This window comes from Nestor notabilis, unplaced genomic scaffold (assembly GCF_000696875.1).
Source record: "Nestor notabilis isolate BGI_N333 unplaced genomic scaffold, ASM69687v1 scaffold23821, whole genome shotgun sequence".
NCBI lineage: Eukaryota > Metazoa > Chordata > Aves > Psittaciformes > Psittacidae > Nestor > Nestor notabilis.
This window is the reverse complement of record NW_009915484.1, coordinates 1-12386: the sequence shown is the minus strand read 5'-3', so window position 1 is coordinate 12386 and position 12386 is coordinate 1. Positions and strand designations below refer to the sequence as shown.

The following is a 12386-nucleotide window of genomic DNA, read 5'->3' as shown; positions in this document are numbered from 1 at the left end:
CCCCGTTGGCCAACAGCTGCAATGAGCCCTGCATCAGGCAGTGCCAGAGCTCCACCGTCGCCATCCAGCCCTCCGCCGTGGTGGTGACCCTGCCCGGCCCCATCCTCAGCTCCTTCCCGCAGAACACCGTTGTGGGCTCCTCCACCTCCGCTGCCGTCGGCAGCATCCTCAGCTCCGAGGGAGTGGCCATCACCCCCCCTCCCCCCCCAGCCGCTACTGCGGCAGCAGATGCAGACCCTGCTAAAGCTGCTGGCTGCGCCCTCGGGCAGGAACATCCAAGACCTCACAACATGGATCCAGACAGGAGATAGAGCTTCGCGCCACTGTTTCCTTCTGCCACTGTCCTCTCTTTTTCCTTTCCTGTTTCCACCTCCCAAAACCAGCCCAGTGAGGACCTCTTGGCCTCCCTCCCTCCCTCTCTCCCTCTCTGTGTGGGACAGTCAGACGGACACCCTGCAGGAGCTCCACCACATCTTGATGGCTGCCCCTGGTGCTCCCTGTGAGCCACCTCCTTTTCTTCTTTACACTCATTAAAGTTGTGCTGCATCCAAGCCTGGGCCTCCGTGTTCTCCTTTCTTCTGCGCCAATTCTCCATAAGCACAAGTGATACTTTCAAATGAACAATTAATTCTTTTAGTTTGATTGTGGTATTTGGAGATGATGCATATCTGAAATCATCAGATAGTGATGCACAGGGTCTCATTCATCAGATGAAGAAAACTTAACAGCACTCCAGAACACAAACTGCTAAATCTTGGCAGACGAGAAATATTTCTTTTCTCATCCATGAAGTTGATGCAGTCATTTTGTCTTGCAGGGAATAATCAGTATGTGATCTGTTACAAATGTATACAGTTGACCTTTATTCATTAATATCCCTAAATATGAAGATTTAATTTATACGCACCTATTCTGAGCCATCTAAAACTTGCTGGCCCATCTCTGATCCAGTTGCATGCGGCTCTCTAGAATGATTTGAAAAAACAGAACCTTTGAGAACATGTTTCATTTGAACCCTTTAGGAATCCACCTTGGCAGATGAATCATTCGGCAGAACAACTCCGGGAACTGCTTCACTGGTTGGAAGTGAAGCCAATACCTGACATGACATACCTGACTTCTAGATAGCAAACATTAAGTGTTTTAAGCCCAGTTGCTGGCTGGGCTTTAACCATGGCAAGTATTGACATGCATTTTATGGGTAGATGAACCACAGCTCTTTAATTTCCACTCTTTTTATCCATAATGATGTTTTATCAGTATAGACCATCTGATATTTCAAAAGTGAAAGCAGGGTTTGACAAGCAAAATGAACAGATCTATTGATAGAAGCAGTCACTGTAAGATTCCCTCTTTGTCCAGTATTTCCCCCATGAGCCATGAATTAAGTAATGAAGCAAATAAAACTCTGCCAAAAAGAGATAATATCCACAAGTTTCAAACCATAAATACCTCTAAACAAAGACTGTTCTCATCTTATCTCCTTTGAATCATTTGCATTTACAGCAAATCAGAACTTAAGATAGAAAAAATGTTCAACCTTGAAGATGAATATTAAGTTTCACTTGGTCAGGACTGTTTTTGGATGTATGTTTTTCTGACATACAGCACTGTAGCTGAGTTTATCTTTCTTTTATTTTCCTCTCTCTACTAAAAATACATTTTGAATGTTTATTAGGAAAATATGCTAAAATGATATTCTAGTTCCTGACACAAGATGGTGAAAGGTTCATCTGAATATTCAACAGGTCTTTGAATTACATTCACCTTCCTGATTCAAAGTTGAGTGGAAATAGTTCCTTCCCCAAGTGAGGGGTAATTGCATGTTTTCCCAGCGAGTGACTGTGGAACCCTGGGGACTTTCATTCTTTGGGGAGGGGCCTGTTCAGGAAATATTTGTGTCTTGGAGCTATGCTGCACTCATACCTTTTCTCGCAAGGTAAGTGGCAGAAAAGTGCTGGCTCCAGAAATGCTCTGCTTCTTCACAGAAAATCTGTGCTTTCAGAAGAAGAATCCTGCTTTTGCACTTACTGTTGTGTCTACCCATGATGTAGGGTGTTTTAATGCTAGGAAAGTAAAAGCTAAATTGTCTCTATTTGCCTCTGCTTTGTCTCTCTGTCACAGTATATACATTCATTTTTCTCTTCCTTTATCCATCCCTGTCCATGTAAAGCCCTGAAATTGTAGATGACCCTTCTTCAAGCAGAAGGTCTTCTCGAGATGTTTTGCAATCTGAATTATTCTGATTTTGTGTATATATACTACCTCTTTGCCTTTCTATCTACCCTTTCATATTGATGTAAGGGGCTTTATGTGTGTGCGTGCATTAAACCCATCTTTATTCTTTGCTACCTTTTGTCCATTTATTTCTGATTTTATGTGTCTATTCTGTCTATGTAACTATTCATCCATTGCTGTATATGCTCCAGCACCTCTCTTTCTTCTTCCCTTTTCTGTACATAGTTTGTTATCATACGATTCTCCACTTGTGGATTGACTCCATTTCTATACATCAATCTTACTGTCATAATTCCTTGCATTGACTGTCCAAGGTCACAGCATGGGATTCATCTGTCCAACGTGGACTCCCCCTGTCAGAAACATCTTGCTTGTTTTCTGTGTCATATTGACATATGCCAGACTTAAAACTATGGCAGGGGGGAGAGAAGTTACCTGTGTACAAACAGGTGAATACAAAATCAGGTGCCTTATTTTCCGAAGTCTCAGTTGAATCCCAGTTAAAACATTGAACGCTTCAAAAATCAGACTTTTTATGAATACACATCGAGTTAATGGTCTCAAAGAATGAAGGGGCACCATGAACCCTTAATTTCTTTTGGACTTTTCCTTTTTACTACTGTGAGTATTGGTGGCCATGCTCATGGCAGTCTGCTTGTGAGAGGGGAAACTATGTTTGGAATGGTATAAAAGGAAAAAAAAACGTAAAAAGAAAAAAGCTTTACTTTCCTTGCACATTTAAAGAACACTTTTTCAGTGTTCTGGGCTCCGAGTTTTGATATGTAACGCAGAAAATAAGTAGCAATGCAGTGAACAAACCTCTGGGTTTTTATTGTCTTTTGTTACTTAGATGAGTCTTTCATCTGATGTTCAAAGAGGAAACCACAGTGCCACAAATGTATTCATCCTCCTGGGTTTTCCTGGCCGTCAGCAGCTGAAAACGTCTTTGTTCGTGCTGTTTTTCATCATGTACATCTTGGCACTCTTGGGAAACCTTTCCATCATGGTCGTAGTGAGAAGTCAGCCACAACTTCACACCCCCATGTACTTTTTCCTCTGCAACCTCTCCTTCCTCGAGATCTGGTACATCACAACTTGTGTCCCCAAAGCTCTGGCAGTCCTTTTGGGTGGAGACCCAACCATTTCCTTTATGAATTGCCTTCTGCAGATGTACTTTGTTTTCTCATTGGGATGCACAGAGTACTTCCTCCTGGCTGCCATGGCATATGACCGTTGTTTGGCAATCTGTTTCCCCTTACATTATAACTCCATCATGAATCGCACCCTTTTAACTCAGCTTGCCTTTGGATCATGGTTTTGTGGTTTCTTGTTCATAGCCATACCTACATATATGATTAGCACATTGTCTTTCTGTGGCCCTAATGTTATTAATCACTTTTTTTGTGACATAGCCCCATGGATAGTTCTCTCTTGCACAGATACCACCTTGCTTGAGTTAGTGGCCTTCATAATCGCATTCATTGTCATCCTTGGCTCATGCACAATAACCCTGGTCTCCTATATTTACATCATCTCTACCATACTGAGAATCCCATCAGCTATAGACCAACAAAGGGCCTTTTCCACTTGCTTTTCCCATCTCACCGTAGTGATTATTTGGTATGGTTCCACCATTTTTCTCCATGTCAAACCTTCCATAAAGGACTCACTAGATTATACTAAAACTGTCCATGTACTTAACACTATTGTTACACCTTTGCTGAATCCTTACATTTATTCTCTGAGGAACAAAGAAGTGAAAAAAGCTTTTAAAAGAACACTGCAGTTCAAGAAGTCCTGTGCTTGAACAGGCACTGTTACTCAAAGTTCATGCTATGTTTTTTTGTTACTTTAAATACTGAGTTTATCTTGGAGATATGAGTGAGTTTGGAGCACATATTGCAGAACACTGTGTGGGCAAAGTGTGGACCTGGGAGTAATGAATTTCATCTCCAGCTGTATCAGACTTTCTTGCTTTGGACCTCCACTTCCTACATGTCCAGATGTAAAATGTGGACATCACACAAACCACCGTGGCCTGGTTCTCTGAGCATGAGGTGTAAAAATGTATGGATAAGCCTTGGGAATTATTATTTGTTCCACCCAATTTCAAAACTCTGTATGAGTCCATCTGAGTCTTCTTTCCTTGAGGAGAAGAAGGAGAAGGAGCAGGAGGAGGAAGGTTCACCATTTAAACTGAATTAAAATCAGGATGACAATTTAGTCACAGAATCAGTGATAGTTCTTTTGGCTCTAAATCTTGAGTTAATTTCTATTATAGTTACTACTTAGAGCCAAACTTGTAATTCATATTACAATAATATTAGTGGATCAGTCAGACTGGTCAATCCCACCTTGGTGTCCAGCAACACCATGGAGCAGATCCTCCTGGAAACTTTGTGAAAGCACATGGAAAATAAGGAGGTGACTGGTGAAGTGACTTCACTAAGGGTAAATCATGCCTGACAAATTTCGTGGCCTTCGATGATGGTGTTACAGCATTGGTGGATAAGGGAAAGGGACATCATCTACCTGGACTTCTGCAAAGCATGTGGCACTGTCCCACACAACATACTTGTCTCTAAAAGGGAGACTTGTGGACCACTTGGTGGATAAGGCATTGGCTGGGTGGCCACACAAAAATAAATGCTGTCAATGACTCAATGTCCAGGTGGAGACCAGTGAGGCCCATACTGGGGCCAGTATTATTTAACATCTTTTGTGGGGGACATGATCAGCAGGACCGAGTGTACTCTCACGGATGATGACAAGCTGAGTGGTGGCTGATACTCTAGAGGGAAGGAACACCATCCAGAGAGACCCTGACAGGCTTAAGAGGTGGGCCTGGGTGAACTTCATGAAGTTCAGCAAGGTCAAGAGCAGGGTGCGGTGCCTGACTTGGGGCAATCGCAACCATGGATACAGGCTGGGTGGTGAGTGGATTGAGATCACCCCTGAGGAGAAGGACTTGGAGGTGTTGGTTGATGAAAAACTCAACATGAACTGGAAGTGTGTGCTTAAAACCCAGAAACCAACCGTGTGCTGGGCTGCATCAAACGGAGTGTGACCAGCAGGTCAAGGGAGGCGATTCTCCCCCTTTACTCTGCTCTTGTGAGACCGCAGCTGGAGCACTATGTTCAGGTCTGAGGCCACCAGCATAAGGAACACATGGGCCTGCTTGAGTGGGTCCAAGGAGGGCCACAGAAATGATCAGGGGGCCTGAAGCACCTTCTCTATGAGGAGAGGGAGAGGGAGAGGCAGAGGAGAGGAGGAGATGGAGACCAGGTTTTACCTGTTGACTACTGATATGATCCTGTCACGTAACTCTTAGTGCTACAGGGAGTCACATAGAGTATTCAGGGTCATGGAGGACAGAAGGACATTTACTGAGCCTCTTGCGCTTGTGGGATTACCATCTATGGAATTAAAAACCCCAGGAACTTTTTAATTCATTCCCTTATGACACAATCCCTCATCTCCCAAACAATACCCTTCTGTGTTTCTTTTTTTCTTGATCCTGTTAGTAAACCTCACAGGGGTTTCAGAGAAAGGGTCTGAGATTAACAGCTGGCACAGTGCAGTCGCCAGGAAACATAATATCCAGAGGACAGACAACTCTTTGTTCAGGATTTTCTCTCCACAGTTGTCATAACTTGTCTGAGGAAGTTCACATCATTTTCATTGTTATCAACAACCCATGGCTTTATAACCCCATGTACTGTCTGCTGGCCAGCTTGGCCTTTTGGCATGTCATGGACTCCTCAGCCAATGCTACCCGTTTACTCATGATGGCTTTCTCAGACTTGATGGACAACAGATGCAGCCACAGTCTTTAAGTCTACCTGTAAAATCTTTATAATCCTTCTCTGCTGTCTCTTCCCTCCTCTCTCCAAGGATTCAGCTGCCTGTGCTCAAGATCAGCACTGATTTAATATGGATGTTTAATCTTTTATTAACCTGTGAAACACCTACACTTTGAGAAAGCTGTGGGAAGCCTCATCTGGGAACTCTGTTTGCCAACTGGTTCAGGACTTCAGTTTTTAAGCTTAGGTCCTCTTCTTGTTTCTTGCCTTCACTATGCTGCAGTCATGCTGTGCCTGGCCCATTGCAAATAAGACGTGGATGACCCTGGATCAGCAAATGACAATAGAACAACATCTGAAAGAGCTGGAATGATGTCACTGTGGACTTTCTGATTGGCAGCCTGCACTGGTAGCTGCTGCAGTAAATAGAGAAGATAACACAGCTACAGTGTGCAGATGCAGGGCAGAAGAAGCTGTCAGGTGCCATCCTGTCACCCAAGAACCCAGTCCTGAGCGTGGCTAGAAAGTGTCACCGTCCCCTGGGCTCGACTGGAATGGTAATTTTGGCAAGTATCACTGAATTGTGTTTGCGTGAGTGTAAAACTTACCCTCAGGCAGCTTATGCTTTGCTTGCTCTGCTTCTCACACTGAGCTTAGTGGTGTCACTGTCATGTTCCCTGGCATCCTTTTCCCTCTGGCAATCACTGGGCTGACTGGTTACTATCAATGATTCTGCTTTGCTCTTTGTTTGTGCAGTGTGGGACCAGCTTTGCTGGTGAGCTGGGTGCTCCTGGCTGCCTCACTGTCACTCTTACACACTGGCTTGCCTTCCCTTGCAGAGCAGGCATCTATTCCTGCTCCTGACATCTCTGCTCTCAGGGTATTGCCAGTCACAGCATCCGTGAGCAGACGTTTATCGTTTCAATTGAAAATCCTGATAGGATAAGGGAGGAATAGATTACTCTAAATCCTTTAATGACAGAACCACAGCACAAGCCCAAATTCTCTGGCAATCCCTGATCAATTTATCCTGTAGTTTCTCTCTGAATTGAACACTGACCCTCCAGGCAAGGGGACACACACACAAAGAGGCAATGTCCCAAATTCAGGCTTTGTCCATGCCAGCAATTCAGCAAAGTGTGTCAAACCAACTGACTCTGTGTACTTCATCCCCTACAAAAGCAAGCAGCAGCCAGCAAGGCTTATTGTGCATACCATAAAAGAATCTGTCGCCTGGTAAGACAGGCAAAGTAAAGAATGTGCAGTATGTCCTGTTTCCCTTTGGCTAATACAGGAGTAGCCCAGTAAACACTGTTTGCCAGAGCAGGAATCCATTAGAGGCATTAGCAAAACCATTTTTGTTCAAATCCGGGAAAGTTCATACAGGTTTCACAGTAATTCTGTTCCTCACATATGCTTTGATGCTTAAATATGCACAAATGGGTTTTGTTTGGATTTTGGGTTTGGTTGGGTTTTTTCCCTTATTATTTTCTCTTTGGAATCCTCTGTGGAGGAGAGGAACCAGGCAACTCTGAGACTGCAGGCAAAGCAGTCCTGTGTGGAATAAGGGCTCTTGATGTGTGAATGGGAAGAGGTAATATTAGGGATAAGCACTGTTGCATTGAGGAAGGGCCAAAGCCTGCAGTACTGGGGAAACAAAAGTCTGTTTATGAGGATAGCAACTGTAAAGTTACACTGGATTTTAAGAGTACAGATGCAGAGACGCCAAGCTGAAGATCAAAGAAGCAGTTCTCAACACTGACACTACCTCCACTGAACAGGATCTGCACTGTTTAGTGCGGGATATAAGGAGGTTTCTAGGATGGGGGGTTCTGAGCCAGGGGAGTGTAAAGAAAACCCCTCTTGGTGTTGAAAGCTAACTTCAGCCTCCTAATTCCTCTCACAGGCACATTCAGATGGTAACAAATGGAGATGCAGAACATAACCAATCCTGTGACAGAATTTGTTCTCCTGGGTTTCAACAACAGTCTTAAGATTCAGCAATTCCTCTTCACAGTCTTCTTCTTTGTCTACCTGATGACCTGCTTGGGAAACATCACCATCCTCACCACTGTTATCACTGACTACCACTTGCACACCCCCATGTACTTCTTCCTGGCCAACTTAGCATTCACAGATATTGCTGAGTCATCAGTCACTACTCCCATTCTACTGTCAGGTCTCCTCTCCCAGCACAAATCTGTTCCATTCAAGGAGTGCATCCTTCACATGTTTTTGTTCCACTTCATTGGTGGTGCTCATATCTTCCTTCTTGCAGTGATGGCAGCTGATCGCTATGTAGCTATTTTTAGGCCCTTGCAGTACTTGACCATAATGAACCATGCTGTGTGTTTAGGTTTAGTGGTAGGGTCATGGGCAGGAGGATTCATTCACTCTGCAATACAGATTATTCTGCTTCTCCCTTTACCTTACTGTGGTCCTAACACCCTGGACAATTTCCACTGTGATGTCCCACAAGTGCTGAAAGTAGCCTGCATCGACACCTACCTGATAGAGCTGCTGATGGTCTCAAATGGTGGACTGCTCCTCATAGTAATTTTTGTCTTGCTGCTCATCTCATACGCTGTCATTTTAGTTCAGATAAGGAGGCAATTCACCAAAGGAAAGCACAAAGCTTTGTCTACCTGCATAGCCCAAATAATGGCAATAAGCATAACATTCATTCCAGCAATATTCATCTATGCTCGGCCCTTCAAGACATTTGCACTGGACAAAGTGGTCTCCATCTTCTTCACTGTGGTTATTCCAGTGCTGAATCCCATGGTCTACACCCTGAGAAATACTGAAATGAAAAAGGCCATCAGGAGACTTGTTCTGAGGGCTCTGTTCTCAGAAGAAAATGGAATAGTTTAACTCCCTGATGAATGGCCACCCTTTTGCCTTGTAACTGTTGTAACTTACAGTAACTGTTGTTCCTGTATTGTAACCTGAACTTCCAGCAAAGACATTTGCAGAAGAGAAATTCTTTCTGAAGAACTGTCAGAGGAAACTCAACGCAGTTCCCATCAATACAGTCTGTGGAGTCCAGAGAAGTTATGTCTTGTTAACAGTAAATCAGTTGTGCTGAATCTTCCCCTGAAATACCCTCTTTGTTGTTTCCAGGAGCAAAGGGATCCTGCTGACTTTTCACCACCATCATTTCTGTTACCATGTGTAATGCTGAGTTACTTGTCTTTTTTGAAAACCAGTCACCTGGAATTCCTTATCTATGTTGTTCAGTCTTAGTTGTATCCCAATACAATTAGCCTGGGCCTAATCCTGCAACATTAAAACCACAGTTTCCATACTGAGGTCAAGCAAACGAAACCTTCACTACCTATGTGGTTATGCTGATCTTCGCAGGCCAGATTTCAGCTGACAGTGAACTGACAGTAAAGGCAGTAAAGGTGGGGCAGGAGATTTTTCAGTATAATGGGTTTTTTCTTTAGTTTGCTTGCTAGAGAGAAAGGCAGCAGGAGCCATCGCAGGGTAAATTCACTGCCTCACTTCAGAAACTTCACAACAGCTACTTAATGGCTAAGTGGTTTTTTACATCTTCAATGTAGTGTTTGTTTCACCCCTCCAGGGAGTGTAACTTGCCTGTGGATCATTGGAACTTCATAATTAAAACACAGGAGAACCAGAGTTAAGGAAACTTCATTTAAGCTTCTAATGACTTTGCTTCTGGGAGCTGATCTACTCTGATATCTGTCAGAGGGCTAGAGAATTGATTCTGTCTTGTTTTATTCCTTGGAAAGACAAGACTGAAAGAAACCTCTCTTTACAAAAAACCTTAATTACTCTAATACAATACTCTATATACAATATATATATTACTTAATACAATACTTATTTACTCTAATACAATAACACTGAATCACTTTGACATCACATTTCCAATGGTTGAAGCTTTTAAATTCATGTCTCTTTTAAAGACGCTTCAGACTGTGCTCCAAGAAGAAAGAGACATCCAAAATAATGAATGCGTTTAGAATAAACCTTTCTTATAACTGCTGTAGGGCTGTCCCATCAGACGCTACCAGCAACAACAGAGGGCACGCTCCATGATCTTGGAGAGATCGTGGAGATCAGGGGACATCCCAAAAGACAAGAAGGTGGCTAATGTGAACCCCATCTACAAGAGGGGTTCGAAGGCAAATCCAGGAAATTATAGGCCCATCAGTCTTACAGCTGGGATGATGATGGAGCAAATCCTCCTAGAGGCCATCACAAGTCAAACCAAGCACATGACTGGGAAAATCCAGCACAGGTTTACCAGGGGCAAAGCGTGTTTGACAAACCTGACACCTTCTACAACGAATTAGCCTGCTCAGTTGATGCACGGTAGGCAATGGACATTGTCTACCTGGATTTCTCCAAGGCTTTCAATAGTTTCCCACAGCCTCATCCTAAAGAAACCTATACCTTATGGTCTAGGCAAGTGGTGTGTGAGCTGGGTTGGGTCTGGCTGACTCCCCAGAGGGGGTGGTGAACAGCTGCTTTCCAGCTGGTGAGCTGTCACCAAACTGTCCCTCACGTCATGGTGTAGGTGCCCCTGCCAAAGCGTAGATGCATAAACCCCCAGCTTTTTTCTTCACCTTCCTCTGCATCCCAGAGAAGCTTGAGCAGTTCCCAAGCTCAGTAAGCAGATGGAGCACTCACAGCAGTCACTTCTCCCCTTCTCAGGATGAGAAAATGGAATACCTTTCCTATCCACAGAGCTACTGCCCTGGATCTTGCATTCAGCTGCCCTCTGAAATATAAGTTTAGTCATTGTTACAGGATTGCCTGATCAGTAAATCCTTCAGAGAAGTGGCTATTCAAAATGCTGAACAGTGCTGATGGGTTCACGCTCTTCTCTGCTCCTTTGCAAAGTGCATTTCTTTGGTTGTACAATAAAAAACTGTTCTTCACACACACAGACAAGCACAGATGCCCAGCAACAGGTAGAGACACTGCATTAACCTAACCAGAGAAATGGACACCTTAAACCAGCTCTTCCTAGGGCAGTAGCAGGAGAGCAATCAGTCCCATGCTCTTAGGGTGATACCCATCCTGGTCAATCAGTGGTAGCAGCTTTTTGAGTCATCTGAGGCAGAGTTAATGCCTATGGCTGTTATGGCCTAAACATTATGGAAGGAAGGTGAAAAGCATCTCAGGATTGTTCAAGATTTATTACAGGATATTCAGGGGAGGAACCACAGGCTGGTTGGTGCAGTTGTCTGCTCACTAATGCCTCTTTTCTTATTAAACTTCATTGCTATTTTCTTGGGAGAGCACTCTCTATTCTGTGTGCATGTGTGTGTGTGTGTGAGCCTGAGTGCACCAAGTGGAGTGAGAAGGCCTGTGCATCCATAGTGCCAGCACACTGAGCAAGCAAGGCTGTGCAATTGTGCAAGCAACTATCCAGGCAGCTGAGTAAGTGAAGCGACCTCTAAACCAGCTCTGTATGACAACTGGAAGTGTTGGTTACTGGACAGACCAGAGATGAATAGCTGGAGACACCATTTAGGAGAGAAAGGGCTGCATGGTTGGTTCATGGAGTTAAGTCCAGGTAGACAACACCCACAGCCTTTTCCTCCTCCACTAAGGTCATTTTGTCATAGAAGGAGATCAGGCTCTGCAAGCAAGACCTGACTTTCCTAAATCCATGCTGCCTGGGCCCAATCACGTGGTTACTCTGTGCACTAACTGATGAGCTCTCCAGAAACTACAGGCAATCAGGACCTAACTGGTAAGGATGCAAACCTGAGTGCCCAGGATGTTGGATGGAGTTGGTGGGACGATGTTACCCATTGAGGAATTACGCAGGGGAGGAGAAACTGGGAGCAACAAAGGGGGGAGTAGGGGGGGGGGGGTAGACAGAAAAGGGGTATAAAAGAGGCTGCTTGGGTGTAAACCAGGGCCAGTTAGTGCTGGCCTGGCTGAGCTCAACACTTTATCACCACAGCCTGGCCTGTCTTCTCATACCATCTTTTCATAATGCTTTCTGTGTAACCTCACTCTAACCCATGCATTTGCACCGCATGGACCAAGTGCCAGCTCCTGAGGGATCAGCACGAGTGAAAAAGGGAAGATGTCGGATTCAGCAGTCAAAACCCTTAGAGGAACCTATTCCCCTTCCCAGAAGCAGGTCACAGGGAGACTGCAGATGACAGTAAGAGGGATAACTCCTAAACTGGGGATGCACAAAGGGAGACAGAAGGGGAATAGATTGCTCATCTTCTCTGTATGGGAGTAGAGAAGTGTCAACAAGGGGCAGGGCTTGCCTCTTTCACGCAGAGGAAGGTACATGAGCAAGGCTGCTCGGAGAAACAGGGCCCAACCCAGCCCAACCAAGGAGTC

General features: G+C 44.4%; 2 protein-coding genes across 2 annotated transcripts; both read left to right on the top strand.

Moving 5' to 3' along the window:
* The first annotated feature begins 3088 nt into the window (after positions 1–3088).
* Positions 3089–4045, top strand: LOC104413245 (olfactory receptor 6F1-like). Its single transcript, XM_010024178.1, has one exon. It carries the CDS (start codon positions 3089–3091, stop codon positions 4043–4045), a length of 957 nt encoding a protein of 318 aa, XP_010022480.1.
* A 3922-nt stretch (positions 4046–7967) lies between these two features.
* Positions 7968–8915, top strand: LOC104400380 (olfactory receptor 4D1-like). Its single transcript, XM_010024177.1, has one exon. It carries the CDS (start codon positions 7968–7970, stop codon positions 8913–8915), a length of 948 nt encoding a protein of 315 aa, XP_010022479.1.
* Positions 8916–12386: the final 3471 nt, after the last annotated feature.